This window comes from Thamnophis elegans, chromosome 2 (assembly GCF_009769535.1).
Source record: "Thamnophis elegans isolate rThaEle1 chromosome 2, rThaEle1.pri, whole genome shotgun sequence".
Lineage (NCBI taxonomy): Eukaryota > Metazoa > Chordata > Lepidosauria > Squamata > Colubridae > Thamnophis > Thamnophis elegans.
In genome coordinates this window covers 166,631,138-166,657,492 of record NC_045542.1, presented here as the reverse complement: position 1 = coordinate 166,657,492, position 26,355 = coordinate 166,631,138, and the positions used below count along the sequence as shown (strand labels likewise).

Sequence of the window (26,355 nt, the reverse complement as noted above, 5' to 3'; positions counted from 1 at the left end):
TCCAGTCAAAATGCCAAAGGACACAGAAATTGACAGACATAAAATCTTACTTTTGTATCAGTGGCACTCTCAAAGGGAAAACAACAAACAAACATTGGATATTCAAGACATGGTATTCAAGATTGAAAATTATGGAATGGTTGTGAAAGCTTTGCTAAAACAACAAGGGGGAGGTGACCTAAGACTTTTGCACCGTACTGTGGCTTTATGGGATAAAAGAGCTTGCTGAAGGTGTGCTCAATGTGGATTTTGAGCCAATCAATCAATCAATCAATCAATCAATCAAACCAATCAGAATAGAACTAGAAGGGACCTTGGAGGTCCTCTAGTCTAACCCCCTGTTCAAGCAGGAGATCCTGTACTATTTCAGGCAATTGGCTATCCAGTCTTTTCTTAAAAAACTCCAGTGATGGAGGAGCACCCACAACTTCTGAAGGCTACCCATTCCATTAGTTCAAGGGTGTCAAACTGGTGGCCTGCATGTGTCACATTGAGTCCACGCCCACTCCTGCTCCATGAAGTGAAAAAGCATCATCAAACGTTATGTGTTAGCAACTGGACACCACGAGTTTGATACCCGTGCATTAGGTTAGTTGTTCTCACTGTCAGGAAGTCTCTCCTTAATTCCAGCTTGCTTCTCTCCTTGATCAGCTTCTATTCATTGTTTCTTCTTCCGGTGCCTTCCAGGTTGACCTCCTCTATTGTTGCAACCTTCAAATACTGAAACTCGGCTATCATGTCACCCCTAGTCCTTCTTTTCTCTAGACCGGCCATACCCAATTCCTGCAACCGTTCTTCATGTTTTACTCTCCAGGTTTTTAATTATCTTAGTTTCTCATCTCTGCACTTTTTCCAAAATCTCCACATCTTTTTGTAACATGGTGACCAAAACTGCATGCAGTACTTCAGATGTGGCCTTAATAAGGCTTTATAAAGCACTACTAATACTGCACATGAAACTCCAAAATCAAAAGTAAAACCCAAGGTTTACTTTTATACAGGAATGAAATGTTGAACCCCACTTTCCTTGACTTGGCACGATTCTTTGGCTCGTTGCATTGGGTAAAATTAACTCAAAGTTGGATTGGCCCAACACATTCAAGCTCTAGCTCATCAGCAGAAAGCAAAGGAATATGGGGTTGCTGCTCCTGTGGAATTGGCCAAACCAATAATGCATTACCTAGAGATGTATCTCTAGCCAGAGAGGCTCTTTGCACTTTATGTTTTTGGAAAGGTTCTCCAGAAATGATGCAAATTTGCCCTGCTTGGAAACTCTGCAGGTTGAATATGGTCATCAAGAAGAGGAGTTTCAAGTAGTTCATTGAAGTGTTCATTGTTAGGAATATTGATGGAGTATGTTGTGTTTTTTCCCCTCTCCCTGTGTCAGAAAGGGAGTCAGAAGTAAAGCCATTTATAAAAGCGCGAGAGAGGCAGGTGAGTGCTCTTGTGCAGTGACATCGGACTCCAATTCCCAATCCCTGCAATGCAGGCCCAAGGACAGCCCCGTTCACTCCCGCATCTCTTCTCCATGCACAGCACACATCAGAGGAGAAATGCAGGCAAAAGGCTCTTTGCTTCTTTCTCTGCCCCCCTTTGTCCCCCCCCCCAGCCTGACATGCTCGTATGCCTCCTGACCAAGCAAGCAAGCAAAAAATCCTTCCAGTCTTTGGGACGTTAGACTGAATTTCACCCTGCTGGAAGTGCTCAGATGACTGGCGGCTAACAGAGCTCCAGGCAGAATTGCGCCCTGCAAGGGGGCCATCTCCAGTACTCCTCTGCCACCTCCTTTCCCTCTTAGCGCCCCCCTGCCGCCCCCCCTTGCATCTTAGCGCCCCCCTAAGTCATCCCACCGCCCCTCAGGGGGCGGTTCTGCCCACTTTGGGAACCACTGCTCTAAAGGGAGATGAGAAAATTGAAAATGTTGAGGTGGAGATTGTAGCCCCCACTTGTGTCAATGGGCCATTAAAATGCCCAAGCTTGTCTATTCTACACAACAAAGTTCTCCCCTCTTCCGCTCCAGAATGGTGAGATTAAGGCATGATAGTATTAGCCCTTTACCCATCTCACCATAGGGCACCTGGGAAGTGGTAATGCTCAACCAAACTTGGACTCAAAGCACAGGTTATAGAGCTGCTCCTGTATGGCCCCATGGCACCAATCAGCCTGACAACCAATCAGAATACAAGCACAGATTTAAAGCTCAAAGGGGGTCTTTCAGCATCTCTTTCTTCTTCAGGCAACATCTTGAAGCATGTGATCACCTTTTTCCTCGGCATCTCAAGCCATGTGACCCTGTTCACCACTAAACCATCTTTCCAAGCAGCCTCCATGTTTCCAGTGTTTCTTCCCTACTTGGAACTGAACCCAGAAGGACATTTCTTCCAACAATTCTTAGTCATTTTAGGAGATATGCTGGAAGTTGAATACTGCCCTGTTAGGATCAGTGAATAAGGCAGCCACCTTCCCTTCTCCAATAACTGGGGTTCATCCCCTCTCTTTCTTCCGTTTCTCTGGCTGACTCGGGGTTGGACTTGAAGACCTCCAAGGTCCTCCCAACTCTGTTTTAAAGGGCGATCCCCTCCCCACTTCCCCTCCCTGGGCTTCGTCCCCTCCCTCCCCCCCCCCCCCCCGTTTCTCTGGCTGCCTCAGGCAAAGAAGCAATGGATTCGCTCCCCAGCTCACCATCCCAGGCCGGGGGCTGGGAGGAGCAAGCAGGGGGATCCTGCTTGGATGGATGAAGGACTGGATGAAGCTCTCGGCCCTTTAGAGAATAAGAGGAGCTGGACGGAGAGAGGAGCAGGTATAAGCGTTTCCAGGTTAGGCTCTGGAAACTTTTGGCTGGGATGGTTCCGGGGATCCACGTGAGTGGCCGGGAAGGAAGGAAGCTTAGCCCGCGGGGCTGCGAGGAAAGCGGATCTTTTCCTGCGCGCATCTCTTGGAACGAGGAACAGAGCCGCGCTTCCCTGAGGGCGCCAGTTAAGAAGCTCCCTCCCTCCTTCCTTCTTCACATCTGTGGAAATGCTTGGACAGGAGACCTTCAATGCAGCTTCTTGGCTGCTGCTCAAATGGCTCCTGCAGTCACCAACTTTCTCCTTGGGGAGATTAATAAACAACAACAACAACAATAATGGATGAGCTATAAGAGCTTGCAGCTTGGGATCTCCCAATTCCTGCCTGAGGTCGTTCCGGGGAGAGAGATCCACGTGCCTGGCCGGGAAGGAAGGAAGTGTGGCTGGCGGCGATCGCGGATCCTTTCCTGTGTGCATATCTTGGGAAGCGGAATTCGGGCGAGGAAGAGAGCCAGGTAAAAAGCTCCTTCCTTCCTTCTTTCCTTTCTTCCTTCCTGAGAAATGCTCGGACAGGAGACCCTTCAATGCAGCTCATTGGGGCTCTGCTACGATCGCTCCTGCAGTCCCCATTTTCTCCTTGGGGAGATGATGGTGATGATGATTTATTTGACTGGCCCTTCCTGATCGTTTCCCGTCACTTTTCTCTTGGACTGTTTCAGATCCAGGAGGCTTGGTGTTCAATGGCTGGGAAATCGGCAGGGAGAAAAGGGCGCGATCCTTCCCAGGTGCTGTTGTTTCGGGGAGTTGCTCTGGACGAGCCTCCTCCGGAGAGAGCATCGGGTAAAAGGCTCCTTCTGATGCCCTTTAATCTCTTTGCCCTCGTTTCTTCCATCCCTGAATTCGTTTTCATTGTTCAATTCATGGCTGAGAGAGCTGCCTCTGAATCCAATCCTTCCTCACCTTTCCATTTTCCCCTCCTCACCTAGGGTGAACTTCTATGTATTCTTGCTGTGGCTGCAACGGACTCACATAAAGGGGTTCCCTAGTTAGCCTAGAAATAGGCTAAAATCAGCCTTCTGCACTTCATGCTCAAGAATATCCTTAGGATGCTTGATAGCAAATTATTCCTTTGCTGTTTTTTTCACTCCTAGACATTCCCATGGCCTTGTCTTCATCTCCCAGAACCTCAGGTCTTTGTAGTGGAGATTAGTCTCCAGTCCCCTAATCATTTTGTTGCTCTTCTCTGCACTCTTTCTAGAGTCTCCACATCTTTTCTACATCGTGGTGACCAAAACTGAATGCAGTATTCCAAGTGTGGCCTTACCAAGGCCTTACAGAGTGGTATTAACACTTCACATGATCTTTATTCTATCCCTCTGTTTATGCAGCCTAGAACTTTGTTGGCTTTTTGGCAGCTGCTGCATATTGCTGGCTCATATTTAAATGGTAGTCCACTAGGATTCCAAGATCCCTCTCACAGTTACTACTATTGAGCAAGGTACCACATATACTGTACCTGTGCCTTTTGTTTTTCTTGCCTAAATGTAGAACCTTACTTTTTTCACCATTGAATTTCATTTTATTACATAGTGTCCAATGTTCAAGTTTGTCAAAATCCTTCTGTATCTTAAGCTTATCTTCTGGAGTGTTGGCTATTCCTGCCAGCTTGGTGTCATCTGCAAATTTGATGAGTTCCCTATTTATCCCCTCATCCAGATCATTAATGAAGATGTTGAAGAGTACTGGGCCTAAAACAGAGCCTTGCGGTACTCCACTGCATATCTCCCTCCACATAGATGCAGTTCCATTGAGGACTACACGTTGAGTGTGGTTGGTCAGCCAGTTATGAATCCATCTGGTGGTGATGCTGTCTAACCCACATTTTTCTACTTTGTCTAGTAGTAGGTTATGGTCTACTTTATCAAACGCCTTGCTGAAGTCCAAATAGATTAATCGATGGCATTCCTCTGGTCCACTAATTTTGTCACTTTGTCAAAGAACGCAATAAGATTAGTCTGGTATGATCTGTTTTTGACAAACCCATGTTGGCTTTTGGCTATTACTTTATTTACTTCTAGGTGTTTGCTAATTCGTTGCATGATTATCTTTTCCAAAATCTTTCCTGGTATTGATGTCAGGCTGATAGGTCTGTAGTTTCCTGGATCTATTTATTTTCCTTTTTTGAAGATGGGAACCACTTGCATGTAATTCATTGAAGTGTTCATTGTTAGGAATATTCATGGAATACGTGGTATTTTTTCCTTCTCCCTGTGTCAGGAATTGGTAGCGCTTGAGGGTGTAGCTGTGTTTTTCTCCGTGGAAGAGTGGGCCCTGCTGGATTCTAAGCAAAAAGCCTTATACCAAGAGGTCATGCTGGAAAACAAGAGGAACATGGCCTCCTTAGGTAACGGATTCTCTTAAGATATTTATATTTACAGTAGTAGCCAAAGGTCAAATCTTATATCAACAAGCATAGAGCAATGTTTTGGGCAAATGGGAGTTTGGAAGAATATTGATAAATATTCAAATAGAGCAATGGTGCTTGATCCCCTTTACACCTAAGTTTGTCTTAACCTTTTTTCTTTTTTCTGTTGCAAGCAGGTGATGGATGGGAGATGGCGGATTCTGGCCAAGAGGCAGTAGTAGCTTTCCCAAAAGAGAAAAAGGAAGTTGCAGAAAAGATGGATGGAAAGCAAAGTTGTGAGGAAAACCTGTTAATGGTTGAGCTGGAGAATTACACTAGTTTCCCATATGCAGATACCAATGTCTTATTGGACACAGAGGATTGCCAAGAAAAAGAAGTGTGTCCAAGGTGTGGGAAAACACTTTGAGATGGATCGGAATTATGTGACTGTTGTGAAAGCCTTTCTGGAGAGAAACAAGATGAAAGCAGGCAGCATCCAGAAGGAGCCCTCCTCCTCCTTTACATGAAAGAATACAAGAAGGAAATGTACAAATGTACGGAGTGTGCAGAAGGTTTTGGTACAAGCCGCTCTCTTACATTGCATAAAAAGACTCACAAAGCAGAGGATCCACACAAATGTCTGGATTGTGGAAGGACCTTCAGGCAGAAAAATCATCTGAGTTCACACAAAAGGGTCCATGAAGAGACGAAGCAGCATCAATGGATTAATAGGGGAAAGTCCTTCAAAAGCAGAGCCTCCCTTACTTCCCACCAAAGCATCCACAGAGAGGAGAAGTTGCAGAAACGCAGGGAGGGTAGAATGATGTTTACTTGGAGCAATGAACCAAATTCCCAGAAAAAAAGCCCCACTGGGAATAAGTCATGTAAATGCCTGGAATGTGGGAAGAGCTTCCGCTCTGCAAGTGACCTCACTTACCATAATAGGATCCATACAGGGGGAAAGCCATATCATAGCACAGTGTGCGGAAAGAATTTTGCACAAAAAGGCAACTTCAATTTACAGAAGAGGATCCATGCTGGAGAGAAGCCGTATAAATGCACAGAATGTGGGAAATGCTTCAGGACCTCCAGTGCCCTTACTCACCATAAGAGGATTCACACAGGGGAGAAACCCTATGAATGTTTGGAGTGTGGAAAAAGCTTCAACAGACGTGACACTCTAGCCTTACATAATAGGATACATAAAGGGGAGAAACGTTATAAATGCTTGCACTGTAGAAAAAGCTTCAGTCAAAAAGTTCATCTTAAGTCACATGAGAGGATCCACATGGGGGAAAAACCATTTCAATGCATGGAGTGTGGAAAGAGCTTCCGTTTATCTGGTCATCTTACTGCCCATCACAGAATCCACACAGGGCAGAAGCCCTTTCAATGCCTGCAGTGTGGAAAGTGCTTTGCCAATTCTAGCAGCTTTAATACCCACAAACGGACCCACACAGGGGAGAAACCGTACAAATGCCTGGAGTGTGGAAAGAGCTTCAGTAAATCCAGCCACTTAACTTCCCATAGAAATATCCACAGTGGAGAGAAACCGTATCAATGCACCGAGTGTTGGAAGCCCTTCAGTCAAACAAGTCACCTTAATATCCATAAAAGGATCCACACGGGTGAAAAGCCTTATAAGTGCACCGAATGTGACAAATGCTTCACCAGTTTGAGGTCCCTCACTTCCCACAAAAGGCTCCACACCAGGGAGAAACCATATGAATGCCGCATTTGTGGAAAGAGCTTCAATGCAAAAAAAAGCTGTATCCTACACAGCAGAACCCACACTGGGGAGAAACCATATCAGTGCCAGCAGTGTGGAAAATGCTTCAGTGATTCTGGAGAACTGACGATCCATAAAAGGATTCACACAGGGGAGAAACCCTTTAAGTGCACAGAATGCAGCATGAGTTTCAGAAGAAGTGGTTACCTTTATAGCCACAAGAGGATCCACACTGGAAAGAAACCATATACATGTCATGAGAGCCATAGAAGGCTTCACTCAGGGAAGAAATCCTATAAATGCCTGGAGTGTGGAAAATGTTTTAGTGAGAGTGCCCAGCTTACCTCCCACAATAGGATCCACACAGGAGAGAAGCTGTTTAAATGCATCGACTGTGGAAAGAGTTTCAAAGATGGGAGAAATCTTATGCTGCATAAAAGAATCCACACAGGGGAGAAGCCATATCAGTGTGTAGAGTGTGGAAATAAATTCAGAACAGGGAGTGTCTTTAATTACCATAAGAAGACCCACAGCATGAAAAGATGATGTAAGGCGTAAAAATCAAGCTAGGGTGGGGCAGGGGGATGTGCCTCACACGTCCCGCACCCGTTCACCTGAAAAAAGCACCTTTGGCATAAGACATTCAGACAACCTTAGGGTGCAGAAAGCTGGCTTAGACATTGTATAGGGAAGATGGTGAAATATTTCAGGAGGAAACATTGCAACCTAAGTGGTGAGGTGCAGAACTGGTGTTGACAACCATCCATATTTCCCTAATGTTGGAAGGAATCAACAGTGGATCTACAACTACACCCATGTGGAGAAAGTCAGAACTGGGATGACTAAAGAGAAATGGGATCTTCAGTGAGCACTTCGCTGGGACAAAGTGACGGAAGAGAATGAACTATTGAACCAATACAAGGCTCGAGAGTTTTGTCATAAGTAATAAGTGGAGGGATGGCGCTAACATTGGTTGTGTTTCACTGATTTCTAGTCTGAGATATGATATTATGTTTTTTTTAAAAATTTATACCCAAACTTACACAGTAGTTAAAAGGCTACGTTTATACAGTTCAGATATAGGCTGTTTTTTGTCAGCAAATTGGACAATTTAGGGAACCAGCTTTAGAATATACAGGCAGCCCTTGACTTATGACCACAATTAAAGCCCAAAATTATCGGTTGGGGCCTAGTTTATGGGTCTCCAAACCTGGCAACTTCTGGACTTCAATTCCCAGAATTCCTCTTACCATGCTAGCTAGGGGATTCTGGGAGTTGAAGTCTACAAGTCTTAAAGTTGCCAAGTTTGGAGAGTGATGACTTAGATGGGTGGAATTATAGTTTGTAGTTGTTTCTAGTGCTTTCCTACTGTAAAGTCTTTTGATGTTCAACACCCTGGAAATGGAGAAAGAATTATAGTGAATAGTTCCTTGCTTTAAAATCTCAAAAGGGGGAAGTTGGTGAAGAGGCCTAAGATTCCTTGGAAAAGGCCAGATGCACAATAGATCTTTGACAATTGGAAGGCCAGAGTCTAAACAGGAGCAGGGAATCTTGGTCCTTTTTTGACTTGTGCACTTCAACCCCCAGAATTCCTTAGCTCGCCATGCTTAAAAACCAGGTTCCTTTACTTGCTGGAGAATTCTGGGAGTTGAAGTCCACGTGTCTTAAAGTTGCCAAGTTTGGCGGTCCTTGGCCTAAATTTATGGAATTATGGTCTGTTGTTATTTATAGTGCCTTCCTGCTGCAAAGTCTTTAGGTGTCCAATAAACTGAAAAGGGAAAAAGAATTATGGTCAATATTTCCTTGGTCTTCAAGAAAAGGATTATAAGCGTTACGAGACCCCTGAATCTTCTAAATAAAAAGTTAAAAACTCAAATGTACTATGGGAGAAGGCAAAAGGCACGAATAGGAGAGTTTTGAAGACCTCAAAAAAGAAGTAGTATGCTGGAAATAGGAAGTATATTGAAAGCTATGCTATATTACTGCTGAAGTTACATTTAGAAAAATTTAGAAAACTGATGAGATTTCTCTGTGTACACGTTAGGATAAATAGCTTGGCTGAGCTCTGTATTACACATACTGGTATGCAGGAAGGCTAAGATGTAAAACAGGCAGGAATTACTTTAAGCAGTGGTTCCCAAACTTTTTCAGTCCACCGCCCCCTTGGTGCTACAAACTGATCCTCAGTGCCTCCCACCCAGTGGTGGAATTCAATTTTTTTTTACTACCGGTTCTGTGGGTGTGGCTTGGTGGGCATGGCTGGGGATCATGTGACCGGGCGGTTTGTACGACGGAAGGAAGATAGTAACAGTAAAATTCAAAACTGTAACAATTAATTGCACATTTATTCAAAATCCAATTTAAAAACCTTTTTAGTTAATGTTAATTCAACACAATTGTTGAACATGATCCAGTGATACCAGGTTCTCAAAGTCTGATAGTCATTTTTCAAGAACCTTAGTAACGTAGTAAACTCAGTAAAATTTAGTAACTACTTCACTGTTCAGTAAATTCTGTGTAATGCAGTGCATGCCTGATCATTCACACACACACTGCTGCCTTTTTTTTTTCAAAATAACAGGTTGGGGTGGGGGTAGAGAAGGAAGAAGACTTTGTTCTGTGGTATCTGCCATTTCAAAAATGCTCATTAGACTGCCCCACGTGATCAGTCTTTCCGTATTCCTCAATATATTGGTGCCCAGCAGCTGGTCAAAATCCTAGTAGTACTTATGGAACTGTAGATGATACTATGGCAAGATACAAGTCTTGCAGCTCATGTATACTCACACAACATAAGAGTGATTCCATTATCCAGGTTTATCTGTGACAAAGGTCTCACTGTGCATAAATATCAAGATAGGAAGGGCACTTTATTAAAAAAAAAACTGCAGTGTTTTGACTCCATTTGGTTATAAAACATCTTGTTTGGAATACTGGAACATTTGGACAGCATTTTCTTCTAATATGGGTCGTTGTTCTATCATAATTTTGTTTTGCTTTGTTTTTTCCTGTATGTGACAATAACCAACTTTAGACGGTAATTAAACCAATTTTTAATTTACCTTTTAAATATGTTGGAAATGCTTATCCCTTTTCCACAATCTCCCCTATATTTCAGTGTTCAATTAGATTAATTTGTAACTCAAAGTTTGAGAAATCCCCCCAAGTACCCTTCCTCTCGCTCCTCGCTTTTTAAGGCCACTTCTACGAATGGAGCGAGGTCGAGGAGGAAGAGGGGGGCTAGCTTCTCTCTCCCCCCCCCACCGGATGTTTACCTGTGTTGCATTTCTAAGGTGGGAGGGGTAGAGGCAGGCGAGAGTGGTGCATCCATGTGGAGTGGGTACAAGAGGGATTGGGGGAGGGGTTGGCTCCGTTGCACATGCGCACTGCGATGCAATGCAATCCTTGCGGAGGTGGCTCGCAGTGTAGTCCCGGAAAGGGAGTCAGAAGTAAAAGAAATGCAGGCAAAAGGTTCTTCTCTTTTTTTCTCTGCCCCCCTTTGCCCCCCCCCCAGCCTGACATGCTCGTATACCTCCTGAGCGAGCGAGCGAGCGTAAAATCGTTCCAGTCTTAGACTGAATTTCATCCCTGCTGGAAGTGCTCAGATGACTGGCGGCCAACAGAGCCCCAGGCAGCAAAGTGGGGCATCTCCAGCACTCCACTGCCACCTCCTTTGCCTCTTAGCGCCCCCCTAAGTCATCCCACCGCCCACTTTGGGAACCAATGCTCTAAAAGGGAGATGAGAAAATTCTTTCTGACTCTGACTTGTAAACTGTGTGGCAAATGCTGTGTAAAAGCCCTTCAGTGGACGTTACTGGGGTACAAAGACTTTCAGAGAGATTTCCTTGTGTTACTTTTTCTACACAATAAAGTTGTTGCTTACAATCCCAATGTGTGAGGCGTGGGCACGTCTGGTAAGGCGGCTGCAGCAGGAAAGATAAGGAAAAACCAAAAGTGCCTTTTGAGTCCAGAAGAATCTCCTTCCTTCTTTCAACACGAAGGCAAGAAAAATTCTTGAGGAGGAAATGGGGAAAACGCCAGGAACCTTCTTTCTGCAGACTTCAAGCATGCTCCGATAGGCTTGAAACTGTTTTACTATAGGAGAAATAGTTTGTACAGGTAGTCCTCAACTTACAACAATTGAGGCCAAAAATTTTGTTGTTAAGTCAGTCACGTTTAGTGCAATCTGCTCCATTTTGTGACCTTGCCACAGTTAAGTGAATAACCACAGTTGTTAAATTAGCAACACGGGTGAATCTAGTTTTTCCCGTTGACGTTACTTGTCAGAAGGTCACAAGAGGTGATCACATGACCCCAGCACACTACAACGGTCATAAATGTGAGTCAGTTCCCAAGTGTCTGAATTTTGATCACGTGACCATGGGGATGCTTGAACAGTCGTAAATGCAAAAAACGGTCATAACTCACTTTTTGTAAATTGCAGTTGTAACTGAATGGTCACTAAATGAAATGTTGAAAGTCAAGGACTATCTGTACTGCGTAGAAGTAGTTTTTCTTCTGAACTTCATATATGGGTACTTTTAAATGGAGGGCTTAAATATTTCCCCGCTCAGACCTTTTAAATAGTTAGATATTAAATATTTCCTAGTTCAGAAGTTTTCTTCTGCTTCAAAGTGGTATGGTTAATGGGGGGGAAGCACTAGTCACACACACATGCGTGCTGGGGTCACATGCATAGCATTATGGGTGTGGCCGTGCCCATGCACAACCCCACTGCCCTCCTCCCACATTGGATACGCAATCCAAAAAACGTTAGCCATCATTGATATATGTCCTTCCCTCCCTCCCCAATATGAGGTTCAGAGATCTTCAAAGGTAAGGAGGAGAGTGTGAGGTCGGGTGGGGTGGGACCCTGGGGAAGAGAGTGAAGGGCCAAGGAGACTCAAGGGTTAGGAAACAAAGCAAAAGGATGTCTTGGAGGGTGGGGGTGGCCTAGAGATTCCTACGGCAGGCAGGCCTAGCCCTGCACTAGGCCTCCAAGGAGTTTTTCCCAGCTCTGAGTAGACTGTGTTCTCTTAGCGACTCAAACATTTGATTAATGGCTGCATCAGGGAGAGCAGGGGGATTCGGGTAGTTAAGGAAAGCAATTTCACTTAAGAGCCATTGCAACCTGCAACCTTAATTCAAAGCCCATAATAGTTATATCTTGAGAACTGCTTATATGCGGGCTGTGGAATTCTGGGGCTGAAAATCAGGTGAAATCAAGGTAGAAGACTGAAACTCCACATGTGGGAATTCCATAATCAGCAGACAAAAGCTCCACCCACAATTCCTTTTTGAGGAATTCCTCTACTTTTGGAAAAGGAAATATCCAAAAGTTTTGCTGATAACCAGAAACTAGTAGTTAGCCATTTTTCCTTTTCCTTTTAACTCCACTTACAAATTTAATCATGAGAAATGTTTGAGCAAAATTAATCAGGCCAAAATTAAAACAATCAATTTCTCATGTATACTGGGAGATCACAAATGAAATTCAAGCATTCTCTACACTCATCTATCTTTCCTCATATGAATTACCTTGTGTGCAATAAGGGATGATTTATGCTTGAAGTAATGATCGCAGACTCAACAATTCAAAGATTTCTACACGGTGCGAGTCCTCTGGTGTGCCACCAGATTGAAATTCTGACTGAAAACTCCCCCACAATCAGGACATTCAAAGGGTTTCTCTCCTGTGTGAGTCCTCTGGTGTGTCCATAGGCTGGAACTCAGACTAAAACCTTTCCCACAATCAGGACATTCGAAGGGTTTCTCTCCTGTGTGAGTCCTGGTGTCTCACTTGATTAGAATTATCACTAAAGCTTTTCCCACAGATATGACATTCAAATGGTTTCTCACCTGTGAGTCCTCTGGTGTTTCACCAGGCTGGAATGATCACAAAAACCTTTCCTACAGGAAAGACATTCAAAGGGTTTCTCTCATGTGTGAGTCCTCTGGTGTCTCACCAGATTGCAATTCTTATTAAAGGTTTTCCCACAAATAGGACATTCAAAGGGTTTCTCTCCTGTGTGAGTCATTTGGTGTGTCACCAGATTGGAATTCTGATTAAAGGTTTTCTCACAGATAGGACATTCAAAGGGTTTCTCTCCTGTGTGAGTCATCTGGTGTTTCCGTAGGCTGATACTCTGACTAAAACCTTTTCCACAATCAGGACATTTGAAGGGTTTCTCTCTTGTGTGAGTCCTCTGGTGTCTCACCAGATCGGAATTCTGACAAAAGCTTTTCCCACAGATAGGACATTCAAAGGGTTTCTCTCCTGTGTGAGTCCTCTGGTGTGTCACAAGATTGAAATTTTTGTAAAAACTTTTCCCACAGATAGGACATTCAATGGGTTCCTCTCCTGTGTGAGTCCTCTGGTGTGTCACCAGGCTGTAATTATCACTAAAACTTTTCCCACAAAGCGGACATTCAAAGGGTTTCTCTCCTGTATGAGTCCTCTGGTGTCTTACCAGATTGGAATTCCAACTGAAACATTTCCCACAGTCAGGACATTCAAAGGGTTTCTCTCCTGTGTGAGTCCTCTGGTGTGTCACCAGACTGAAATTTTTGCTAAAGCTTTTCCCACAGATAGTACATTCAAAAGGTTTCTGTCCTGTGTGAGTCTTTTGGTGTTTGACGAGGCTGGAATTATCACTCAATCTCTTCCCACAGTCCGGACATTCAAAGAGTTTCTCTTCTGTGTGTGTGGTCTTGTGTCTCAGGAGGTGGGAATTTCTAATGAAACTTTTCCCACAATCTCCACACTTATAAGGTTTCTCCATGGAGTGAATCCTCTGCTGTATTACCAGGTGGGAATTACTATTGAAACTTCTCCCACACGCAGGACATTGAATGGGTTTTTCTCCTTTATGGTTTCCTCTAGTGTTTCACAAATTGGAATCATAACTGAAAGTTTTCCAATAATCAGGACATTCAAAGCATTTATCTCCTATGTGAGTCTTCTGATGTATCACCAGGCTGGAATTGTGACTTTCCCATAATCAGGACATTCAAAGGGTTTTTCTTCTGTGAGAGTTGTCTGGTGTCTTTTCAGATGGAAATTTCTAATGTTGTTTTTCCAACAATCTGGATACTCATACAGTTTCTCCCTGGAGTCAATCTACTGATGTGTCACCAGACTAAAATTGTGACTAAATTTTTTATCACAATCATGACATTCAAAGGGTTTCACTTTTGTGAGAGTCCTTGGGTGTTTCACCAGAGTGGAATTCTCACTGAAACTTTTCCCACAGAAAGGATGTCCAAATGGTTTTATTCCTGTGTGTGTATCCTTTAGTGTCTCAAGACCTGAGAATTTCTAATGTAACTTTCTCACAATCTGCAGTCATAAGTTTTCTCCCTCCTGTGAGTTATCTAATGTAGCACCATGTTGCCATGCTCACTAAAACATTTACATTGGGAGCACTTCCCTCTTGTGTGGTGATACTTCCATGAACCACAAGGGAGCTGTTGTGACCATAGTTTTTGCCACAATCGGGTAATTTGTATGGATTTTCTCCTTTCTGGCCCGTCTAGTACATAATCAGTTGTGATTTGCAATCTGTGCTTTTCACACAATAGGCAAATCTATGGAGCTTTTCCACAGCTGATATACTTGGGGAGGTCAAAATTATGGACAATGTCTTGTTTAGTGGTGCTTTCATTTAAGTCGTCTTCTTCCTCACATAGAGAGGCCTGCATTACTGTCTGCCTTCCTCCCCACGGACTTCCACATATATCCCTCTTTTGCTGAATGATATAAAATCTACGTTCACCTCTCATTCAATTTATCCTTGAGTTCTCCATAATCTGCTTATTCTTTCTCAATTTTCTCTCTTTTGTCAGCTGCTGGAGGAAGAGCAGATTTGTATGGTTTTCTGCAGGAAATGGAAAATATTTTGATTTCTGGCTTGATTTTCTTCCCTTTTTACCACTGATTGTTATTTACACTAGTCCAAAGTGCTCTTATTGCCATCCTGGTCATCTGTAGATGCAAAGAAAAGTGTAACTTTAATTGTTTATAAAATGGTTAGAGATGAGGTGAAAGAAGAAGAAGCATACACCACTTTTGTTCATGGAAATCCTCAGCTGCATAAGGGCAGAAAATACTGTCTACAACCCCTCTGGTGACATCCTTGTTCAAGTAGTCCTCACTTAACCTCCCGCAATTGGAACTGATATTTGCATCACTAAGCAGCTCAATCATTAAGCATCTTGTCACATGACAGTGCCAACTTATATCTGTTTCTCTGTAGTTGCTAAGCTAATTACTGTGGGTTGTTAAAGACAATTTCATATGACTGTGACTTGCAACTTCCTGCCAGTATATCCACTGATTTTGCTTGTCAGAAGCTAGCTGGGAAGGTCACAACTGGGGATCATGAGTGTGGGATGCCGCTGCCATCATAAATGTGCAACTATCGGCAGAACCCAAATTGGTGCAATTCCTTTTCCTGCACCTTCAAAACCAGAGTCACTACTGAAGTGCGGTCATGGAACAAGTGCTAGGATTACCACAAATTTTGTGGACCAGGTGCACATCTGCTTCTAGTGTGCCATAGTAACTTTGAAGGCTCAGGAAGGAAGTGGTGAGGATTACCTGTGCAATGAAGATGCCAATAGCTATTTTCTAGAAAGTGCTGGATTAAGCACAATTGAATCCGATTAATACATGGATGAGACAGGAAATATCATACTTATTGGCAAGACCTGGAAGTTAAAAAACTTGTAAATGTTATTCATCTGTCATTTTCAATACACATGTGGATTGCAAACTATATCAAGAGGGCAACATCAAGATATAATGGAAGACTTTAGCTACCCTGATATCAACTGGGAGACAAAGTGTACAGCAAGCAGAAGATTGAATAGATCGTAACCAACTTAGCTGACAACTTTGTCATCCCAAAGATAGAGGGGTGAACTAGTGGAAAAACTATACTCGATCTAATTCTTACTAATAGGGAAGCGATAGAAGGAGTTGAAGTTGTCGGAATCTTGGGCGAGTGACCACATCTTACTGGAATTCAATATAATGCAAACACAAGCAATAGAATATAACCCAACAAGTGTCTTAAACTTTAGAAGAGCTGATTTTAACAAATTCAGAGCCTAAGCAAAATTTCATGGATAAAAAAGAGAAAACAATGCAAGGACTGTGGGAAACTAGGGGTGACATGATAGCTATCTTCCAATACTTGAGGAGTTGCCACAAAAGAGGGAGGGGTGTCATCCTATTCTCCAAAGCCCCTGGAGGCAGGACAAGGACCTGCATGGACACTCATCAAGGAGAGAAGCAGCCTAGAACTAAGGAGAAATTTCCTGACACTAAGAACAGTGAACCAGTGGAAGGTTTCCCTTCAGAAGTTGTGGATGCTCCATCATTGGTGGCTTTTAAACAGAGACGTTTGTCTGAAATGATATTGGGCCTCCTGCTTGATCAGGGCGTCGGAATAGAAGACCCACAAGGTCCCTCCCAGCTCTGTCACAAACCCTCCAGTGATGGGAGCACCCACAACCTCTGGGGGGAAGCCATTCCCGAAGAATCAACCTTCACTGGAAGGAGACTTTTTCAATCTTCCCATCAGAAGGAAAATTGCAGCCACCAGTTTCACAGCGTGCAGCACCAGTGGACTTAAATTTGGGGAGGGAAGGAACCTGCAGCAGCAGCTGAGATGCTTCAGCCCAGTTGCTTCTTTGCTTCCAGGCCGTGGAGGAAACCAAACAGCCCGACTTACTCCCGGACTCACCTTCCAGCTGCTGCTTCGATCATGAGAAGAGCAAAAAAAACCGCTCTGCACACCACTCTCCTCCCATGAGTGATCCGGAAGAGGAAGTTCAGCTGTCCCAAAGGTGCTTTTTTCAAAAGGCAACTGGACTTTCTTTCTTCTACGCTTCCCGTCGCTTTCCAACCTTTCTAGCAACACAGTACTCGATGGTTTTAACCCCTTTAAGCTCAACCACAGGTATTATCCGCTTTCTAGGCACAGGTGTTGCCTGATTGAGCACCATCTTCAGATAGGAGGCAGAAAAAAATCCTTCTCCAGTTTCTACCTAAGGCGTTTGCAACAAGTTTCCACTGATTAAATGCTATCAAGTCGTTTTTTACTTCTAGCAACCGACTAATCGAGGAGAAAAGCAACCTAGAACTGAGGAGAAATTTCCTGACAGTGAGAACAATGAAACAGAGGAAGGACTTGCCTCCAGAAGTTGTGTCTGTTCCACCACTGGAGGTTTTTAAGAAGAGATTGGACAACCATTTGTCTGAAATGGTATAGAAAACTGGCAGCCAATGGGACAGATGTGTCACACGTAGGCCACACCCAACGCAGCTCCGTGAAGGGGAAAAATGTGAAAGGTCATGTGACACTGCGAGTTTGATACCTGTGGTATAGAGGTTAGAAGACCTCTGTTATTCTGTATTCTGAAATAACTGAAATAAAGGACACGTGTGGGAAAGAGTGATATGGAAACCATAGCAAGCTTGCTAAAAATACATTGCAACAGGATGTAGGCATGGCTACCTTGGTACTTTCCTTACTGTGCCATATACTGTAAAACAACCAGCTCTGTGGTACTTTAATGTGTAAATTCATGGCTGAGATCATCTGCCTCTGAATCCAATCCCTGGTCCTTCCACCCTTTTTAGTTTTCCTCTCACCCAATGTTAGCAGCTTCTATGTATTGTTGCTGTGGCTGCAAAGTACTGGTACTTAAATGAACTGATTATTATCTGTTATTTTGTTACATTATCGGGTTAAAAAGCACACCCAGAGAGCTCAGTTAATTCAATGCACAGTTCCCCATACTTCTTACGGAATATTAGTTTAACCTGCGCAGACCTTCAGTAAAATGGGAAAAAGTTGCAAAAGATGAGCAAATTCTAAAATGTACAATTGTGTGCAAAACCTTCTGGTCCACATTAGGTGGTGGTTGTAGCAAGAGTGGGATGACCATGTACAGTTATATCTGACTCTCTCTCATTGGAATACAACCAGAAAATTCAGTTGCCTGCAGTATTCAAAAATTCAGAAACAGCTTTCTGAGGGTAACATGGCAAATATTTAGTATGACCTCCCTCCACTTTGCTCCTCTAAAACTAAATAGACTGGAACCCTGCATGCTGTCATTGCTACTACCTGTATGTGCCCTACTATTTCATGCAAAAATGGCTGTTGTCTATCTTTTATACCAGGTTTGTGCAAGACACACTTGAGCACTCAACAGTGATTGGTACTTCACTCTGCTTATTCCTTCAGTGTGATTTGCATCATTTGAATGATTGGCCTGGGACTCCTGGATAGTCTCATCAAATAACCACAACTGAGTGCAAAATGCCTGTTGCTAAAAGCGAGATTTGTTAAATGGGTTTTGCTTCATTTTAAGACTTTTCTTGCCGCAGTTATTAAATGAATCACCATAGTTGTTAAGTTAGTAATGCGGTTATTATGCAAAACTGGCTTCCCCCGTTGACTTTGTTTGTCAGAAGATATCAAAAAGGGATTCCCATAGACCCGGGACACTGCAACCGTCATGAATATGATTCAGTGGACAAGTGGTTGAATTTTGGTCTCGTAGTGGATGCTGCAATGGTCATAAATGTGAAAAACAGCCACAAGGAACTTTTTTCAGTGCCGTTGTGGCTTCAAACAGTTACAAAACTACTGCTAAATCCTTCGGAGGACTGCTTCCCTGAGGTCGTCTCATGGTGATGTGTTTTAAGCCAGGGGATCACAAAGATTGTTTAGCTGCCATTGTGAAATAATTATCAACTCTGTGTTGTGGCTCAGGGACTCCTGAGTGTAGGATTCCTGCACTCTTTTGGGCGGGGGGCTTCTTCTTTGTCTCCTATGCTTGAGCTTGACATCTTGTACAGAGACATGTTGTATGAATGTAATTCATTGGCAGCTTCCCAATAAGACCAACGTTCCATATCATTCCAGTCAAAATGCCAAAGGACACAGAAATTGACAGACATAAAATCTTACTTTTGTATCAGTGGCACTCTCAAAGGGAAAACAACAAACAAACATTGGATATTCAAGACATGGTATTCAAGATTGAAAATTATGGAATGGTTGTGAAAGCTTTGCTAAAACAACAAGGGGGAGGTGACCTAAGACTTTTGCACCGTACTGTGGCTTTATGGGATAAAAGAGCTTGCTGAAGGTGTGCTCAATGTGGATTTTGAGCCAATCAATCAATCAATCAATCAATCAATCAATCAATCAATCAAACCAATCAGAATAGAACTAGAAGGGACCTTGGAGGTCCTCTAGTCTAACCCCCTGTTCAAGCAGGAGATCCTGTACTATTTCAGGCAATTGGCTATCCAGTCTTTTCTTAAAAAACTCCAGTGATGGAGGAGCACCCACAACTTCTGAAGGCTACCCATTCCATTAGTTCAAGGGTGTCAAACTGGTGGCCTGCATGTGTCACATTGAGTCCACGCCCACTCCTGCTCCATGAAGTGAAAAAGCATCATCAAACGTTATGTGTTAGCAACTGGACACCACGAGTTTGATACCCGTGCATTAGGTTAGTTGTTCTCACTGTCAGGAAGTCTCTCCTTAATTCCAGCTTGCTTCTCTCCTTGATCAGCTTCTATTCATTGTTTCTTCTTCCGGTGCCTTCCAGGTTGACCTCCTCTATTGTTGCAACCTTCAAATACTGAAACTCGGCTATCATGTCACCCCTAGTCCTTCTTTTCTCTAGACCGGCCATACCCAATTCCTGCAACCGTTCTTCATGTTTTACTCTCCAGGTTTTTAATTATCTTAGTTTCTCATCTCTGCACTTTTTCCAAAATCTCCACATCTTTTTGTAACATGGTGACCAAAACTGCATGCAGTACTTCAGATGTGGCCTTAATAAGGCTTTATAAAGCACTACTAATACTGCACATGAAACTCCAAAATCAAAAGTAAAACCCAAGGTTTACTTTTATACAGGAATGAAATGTTGAACCCCACTTTCCTTGACTTGGCACGATTCTTTGGCTCGTTGCATTGGGTAAAATTAACTCAAAGTTGGATTGGCCCAACACATTCAAGCTCTAGCTCATCAGCAGAAAGCAAAGGAATATGGGGTTGCTGCTCCTGTGGAATTGGCCAAACCAATAATGCATTACCTAGAGATGTATCTCTAGCCAGAGAGGCTCTTTGCACTTTATGTTTTTGGAAAGGTTCTCCAGAAATGATGCAAATTTGCCCTGCTTGGAAACTCTGCAGGTTGAATATGGTCATCAAGAAGAGGAGTTTCAAGTAGTTCATTGAAGTGTTCATTGTTAGGAATATTGATGGAGTATGTTGTGTTTTTTCCCCTCTCCCTGTGTCAGAAAGGGAGTCAGAAGTAAAGCCATTTATAAAAGCGCGAGAGAGGCAGGTGAGTGCTCTTGTGCAGTGACATCGGACTCCAATTCCCAATCCCTGCAATGCAGGCCCAAGGACAGCCCCGTTCACTCCCGCATCTCTTCTCCATGCACAGCACACATCAGAGGAGAAATGCAGGCAAAAGGCTCTTTGCTTCTTTCTCTGCCCCCCTTTGTCCCCCCCCCCCAGCCTGACATGCTCGTATGCCTCCTGACCAAGCAAGCAAGCGAAAAATCATTCCAGTCTTTGGAACGTTAGACTGAATTTCACCCTGCTGGAAGTGCTCAGATGACTGGCGGCTAACAGAGCTCCAGGCAGAATTGCGCCCTGCAAGGGGGCCATCTCCAGTACTCCTCTGCCACCTCCTTTGCCTCTTAGCGCCCCCCTGCCGCCCCCCCTTGCATCTTAGCGCCCCCCTAAGTCATCCCACCGCCCCTCAGGGGGCGGTTCTGCCCACTTTGGGAACCACTGCTCTAAAGGGAGATGAGAAAATTGAAAATGTTGAGGTGGAGATTGTAGCCCCCACTTGTGTCAATGGGCCATTAAAATGCCCAAGCTTGTCTATTCTACATAACAAAGTTCTCCCCTCTTCCGCTCCAGAATGGTGAGATTAAGGCATGATAGTATTAGCCCTTTACCCATCTCACCATAGGGCACCTGGGAAGTGGTAATGCTCAACCAAACTTGGACTCAAAGCACAGGTTATAGAGCTGCTCCTGTATGGCCCCATGGCACCAATCAGCCTGACAACCAATCAGAATACAAGCACAGATTTAAAGCTCAAAGGGGGTCTTTCAGCATCTCTTTCTTCTTCAGGCAACATCTTGAAGCATGTGATCACCTTTTTCCTCGGCATCTCAAGCCATGTGACCCTGTTCACCACTAAACCATCTTTCCAAGCAGCCTCCATGTTTCCAGTGTTTCTTCCCTACTTGGAACTGAACCCAGAAGGACATTTCTTCCAACAATTCTTAGTCATTTTAGGAGATATGCTGGAAGTTGAATACTGCCCTGTTAGGATCAGTGAATAAGGCAGCCACCTTCCCTTCTCCAATAACTGGGGTTCATCCCCTCTCTTTCTTCCGTTTCTCTGGCTGACTCGGGGTTGGACTTGAAGACCTCCAAGGTCCTCCCAACTCTGTTTTAAAGGGCGATCCCCTCCCCACTTCCCCTCCCTGGGCTTCGTCCCCTCCCTCCCCCCCCCCCCGTTTCTCTGGCTGCCTCAGGCAAAGAAGCAATGGATTCGCTCCCCAGCTCACCATCCCAGGCCGGGGGCTGGGAGGAGCAAGCAGGGGGATCCTGCTTGGATGGATGAAGGACTGGATGAAGCTCTCGGCCCTTTAGAGAATAAGAGGAGCTGGACGGAGAGAGGAGCAGGTATAAGCGTTTCCAGGTTAGGCTCTGGAAACTTTTGGCTGGGATGGTTCCGGGGATCCACGTGAGTGGCCGGGAAGGAAGGAAGCTTAGCCCGCGGGGCTGCGAGGAAAGCGGATCTTTTCCTGCGCGCATCTCTTGGAACGAGGAACAGAGCCGCGCTTCCCTGAGGGCGCCAGTTAAGAAGCTCCCTCCCTCCCTCCTTCCTTCTTCACATCTGTGGAAATGCTTGGACAGGAGACCTTCAATGCAGCTTCTTGGCTGCTGCTCAAATGGCTCCTGCAGTCACCAACTTTCTCCTTGGGGAGATTAATAAACAACAACAACAACAATAATGGATGAGCTATAAGAGCTTGCAGCTTGGGATCTCCCAATTCCTGCCTGAGGTCGTTCCGGGGAGAGAGATCCACGTGCCTGGCCGGGAAGGAAGGAAGTGTGGCTGGCGGCGATCGCGGATCCTTTCCTGTGTGCATATCTTGGGAAGCGGAATTCGGGCGAGGAAGAGAGCCAGGTAAAAAGCTCCTTCCTTCCTTCTTTCCTTTCTTCCTTCCTGAGAAATGCTCGGACAGGAGACCCTTCAATGCAGCTCATTGGGGCTCTGCTACGATCGCTCCTGCAGTCCCCATTTTCTCCTTGGGGAGATGATGGTGATGATGATTTATTTGACTGGCCCTTCCTGATCGTTTCCCGTCACTTTTCTCTTGGACTGTTTCAGATCCAGGAGGCTTGGTGTTCAATGGCTGGGAAATCGGCGGGGAGAAAAGGGCGCGATCCTTCCCAGGTGCTGTTGTTTCGGGGAGTTGCTCTGGACGAGCCTCCTCCGGAGAGAGCATCGGGTAAAAGGCTCCTTCTGATGCCCTTTAATCTCTTTGCCCTCGTTTCTTCCATCCCTGAATTCGTTTTCATTGTTCAATTCATGGCTGAGAGAGCTGCCTCTGAATCCAATCCTTCCTCACCTTTCCATTTTCCCCTCCTCACCTAGGGTGAACTTCTATGTATTCTTGCTGTGGCTGCAACGGACTCACATAAAGGGGTTCCCTAGTTAGCCTAGAAATAGGCTAAAATCAGCCTTCTGCACTTCATGCTCAAGAATATCCTTAGGATGCTTGATAGCAAATTATTCCTTTGCTGTTTTTTTCACTCCTAGACATTCCCATGGCCTTGTCTTCATCTCCCAGAACCTCAGGTCTTTGTAGTGGAGATTAGTCTCCAGTCCCCTAATCATTTTGTTGCTCTTCTCTGCACTCTTTCTAGAGTCTCCACATCTTTTCTACATCGTGGTGACCAAAACTGAATGCAGTATTCCAAGTGTGGCCTTACCAAGGCCTTACAGAGTGGTATTAACACTTCACATGATCTTTATTCTATCCCTCTGTTTATGCAGCCTAGAACTTTGTTGGCTTTTTGGCAGCTGCTGCATATTGCTGGCTCATATTTAAATGGTAGTCCACTAGGATTCCAAGATCCCTCTCACAGTTACTACTATTGAGCAAGGTACCACGTATACTGTACCTGTGCCTTTTGTTTTTCTTGCCCAAATGTAAAACCTTACCTTTTTTCACCATTGAATTTCATTTTATTACATAGTGTCCAATGTTCAAGTTTGTCAAAATCCTTCTGTATCTTAAGCCTATCTTCTGGAGTGTTGGCTATTCCTGCCAGCTTGGTGTCATCTGCAAATTTGATGAGTTCCCTATTTATCCCCTCATCCAGATCATTAATGAAGATGTTGAAGAGTACTGGGCCTAAAACAGAGCCTTGGGGTACTCCACTGCATACCTCCCTCCACATAGATGCAGTTCCATTGAGGACTACACGTTGAGTGTGGTTGGTCAGCCAGTTATGAATCCATCTGGTGGTGATGCTGTCTAACCCACATTTTTCTACTTTGTCTAGTAGTAGGTTATGGTCTACTTTATCAAACGCCTTGCTGAAGTCCAAGTAGATTAATCGACGGCATTTCTCTGGTCCACTAATTTTGTCACTTTGTCAAAGAACGCAATAAGATTAGTCTGGTATGATCTGTTTTTGACAAACCCATGTTGGCTTTTGGCTATTACTTTATTTACTTCTAGGTGTTTGCTAATTCGTTGCATGATTATCTTTTCCAAAATCTTTCCTGGTATTGATGTCAGGCTGATAGGTCTGTAGTTTCCTGGATCTATTTTTTTTCCTTTTTTGAAGATGGGAACCACTTGCATGTAATTCATTGAAGTGTTCATTGTTAGGAATATTCATGGAATACGTGGTATTTTTTCCTTCTCCCTGTGTCAGGAATTTGTAGCGCTTGAGGGTGTAGCTGTGTTTTTCTCCGTGGAAGAGTGGGCCCTGTTGGATTCTAAGCAAAAAGCCTTATACCAAGAGGTCATGCTGGAAACAAGAGGAACATGGCCTCCTTAGGTAAGGGATTCTCTTAAGATATTTATATTTACAGTAGTAGCCAAAGGTCAAATCTTATATCAACTTAATAACAAGCATAGCGCAATGTTTTGGGCAAATGGGAGTTTGGAAGAATATTGATAAATATTCAAATAGAGCAATGGTGCTTGATCCCCTTTACACCTAAGTTTGTCTTCACCTTTTTTTCTTTTTTCTGTTGCAAGCAGGTGATGGATGGGAGATGGCGGATTCTGGCCAAGAGGCAGTAGTAGCTTTCCCAAAAGAGAAAAAGGAAGTTGCAGAAAAGATGGATGGAAAGCAAAGTTGTGAGGAAAACCTGTTAATGGTTGAGCTGGAGAATTGCTCTGGTTTACCTTGTGCAGATACCAATGTCTTATTGAACACAGATGATTGCCAAGAAAAAGAAGTGTGTCCAAGGTGTGGGAAAACACTTCGAGATGGATCGGAATTATGTGACTGTTGTGAAAGCCTTTCTGGAGAGAAACAAGATGAAAGCAGGCAGCACTCCAGAAGGAGCCTTCCTCCTCCTTTACATGAAAGAATACAAGAAGGAAATGTACAAATGTACGGAGTGTGCAGAAGGTTTCGGTACAAGCCGCTCTCTTACATTGCATAAAAAGACTCACAAAGCAGAGGATCCACACAAATGTCTGGATTGTGGAAGGACCTTCAGGCAGAAAAATCATCTGAGTTCACACAAGAGGGTCCACGAAGAGACGAAGCAGCATCAATGGATTAATAGGGGAAAGTCCTTCGAAAGCAGAGCCTCCCTTACTTCCCACCAAAGCATCCACAAAGAGGAGAAGTTGCACAAATGCAGGGAGGGTAGAATGATGTTTACTTGGAGCAGAAAATTCCCAGAAAAAGAGCCCCACTGGGAATAAGTCATGTAAATGCCTGGAATGTGGGAAGAGCTTCCGCTCTGCAAGTGACCTCACTTACCATAATAGGATCCATACAGGGGGAAAGCCATATCATTGCACAGTGTGCGAAAAGAGCTTTGCACAAAAAGGCAACTTCAATTTACATAAGAGGATCCATACCAGAGAGAAGCTGTATAAATGCACAGAATGTGGGAAATGCTTCAGGACCTCCAGTGCCCTTACTCACCAATTCACATTATCCAAGGCCTTCTGCGCATCGAGGAACATTGTTGAGATCCATTACCACTTCTGTGTATAGGACGGCTAAGGCTGTCTGGAAAACACAGGCCCAGAGATGGATGCTAACAAAAACATTCTTGTTAGCAATACGTAAGTCTTCCTATTAATTAGCGCGCCTTTCTGTACCAGCTTCTATCTAGCAGTTAGCATTTCAAAGGCAGGAATGCGAGCTGCTTGCTTTCCTCCACTCCCCCCTCCTTATTCCTTATCTCTCTTCTCCTGCCCAGGGAAGAAGCAACCCCCTTTTCACTTCACTCTTTTGCCCAGAGACGAAGCTTTTTGCCACGCAGCATTATTATTATTGGATTATTTAGTCATGTGCCTGTTGATGTAATTTTGTATACACCTTTCCTTTGTTTGGGACTAATAAAAAAGCCTCCCGGGCATTGCTCGGGGCCAGAGCTTATCACAAGAAGGATTTGTCCGGTGTCTTTCTTCTCATTCGGCTACAAGCATAAGCGGCCCATCAGAAGCGTGAAAAAAGCAGCAGAACATCAGTGCCAGTTGTTTTTCTGGGTGGGCCTCATAGTATTCCAAGGTATTCAAAATCATTCTCATATTGTCTTTAATTTGTCTTTTAGGTAAAAAGCCATTTTGATCTGGATGAATAAAGCCATTTAAGTATTTTTTAAGTCTCTCAGCTAGTATAGATGCAAATAGCTGGTAGTCTGAATTTAATAAGGAAATTGGTCTATAATTTTTGATTTGTGTTAAATCCGTCTCTTCCTTGGGTAGTAGTGTGATATACGCTTCTGACCATGACTTCGGTATTTGGCTCTCAGACATCACTTCATTCATGACTTGTAGGAGTGGGAGGGTCAATATTTCTTCAAATGTTCTGTAGAATTCCACAGGTAGGCCATCTGGTCCTGGAGCTTTCCCATTATTTTGTTTTTTAAGTGCCTCTGTTAGCTCCATCATTGTTATTTTACTTTCTAACATTGTTCTAGTTTCATCTGGTACCTGGGGGAGATTGGCATCTTGTAGATACTTTTTGACTCGTCCCTCCTCCACCTTCTCTTGTTCATAGAGTTTAACGTAGTAGTCTTGTATAATATTTTTTTTTTCGGTATTTCCATACTGAATTTCTCCTTGTTTATCTCTTAGTTGAAGTATTTTCTTTGTT

The 26,355-nt window shown here is 43.9% G+C and overlaps 2 protein-coding genes across 2 annotated transcripts; both read left to right on the top strand.

The window, feature by feature from the left end:
• Positions 1 to 5,025: 5,025 nt before the first annotated feature.
• On the top strand, positions 5,026 to 8,774 carry LOC116503780 (zinc finger protein 345-like). Its single transcript, XM_032210402.1, has 2 exons — positions 5,026 to 5,193; positions 5,391 to 8,774. The coding sequence occupies exon 2, from the start codon at positions 5,717 to 5,719 to the stop codon at positions 7,466 to 7,468; it is 1,752 nt and encodes a 583-aa protein (XP_032066293.1). The 5' UTR covers positions 5,026 to 5,193; positions 5,391 to 5,716; the 3' UTR covers positions 7,469 to 8,774.
• Positions 8,775 to 23,975: 15,201 nt separating this feature from the next.
• Positions 23,976 to 25,840, top strand: LOC116502544 (zinc finger protein 70-like). Its single transcript, XM_032208424.1, has 4 exons — positions 23,976 to 24,066; positions 24,273 to 24,654; positions 25,017 to 25,242; positions 25,811 to 25,840. Exons 1-4 carry the CDS (start codon positions 24,054 to 24,056, stop codon positions 25,838 to 25,840), a joined length of 651 nt encoding a protein of 216 aa, XP_032064315.1. The 5' UTR covers positions 23,976 to 24,053.
• The last annotated feature ends 515 nt before the right edge of the window (positions 25,841 to 26,355 follow it).

Bases quoted from the DNA above. Each gene is read 5' to 3' on its own strand.
- LOC116503780 (XM_032210402.1), top strand. From the start codon at position 5,717: ATGAAAGAATACAAGAAGGAAATGTACAAATGTACGGAGTGTGCAGAA.
- LOC116502544 (XM_032208424.1), top strand. The intron at 24,655-25,016 runs GTACAAGCCGCT...TTACCATAATAG, and splicing joins GGAGTGTGCAGAAGGTTTCG to GATCCATACAGGGGGAAAGC. The intron at 25,243-25,810 runs GTATAGGACGGC...TTTGTCTTTTAG, and splicing joins AGATCCATTACCACTTCTGT to GTAAAAAGCCATTTTGATCT.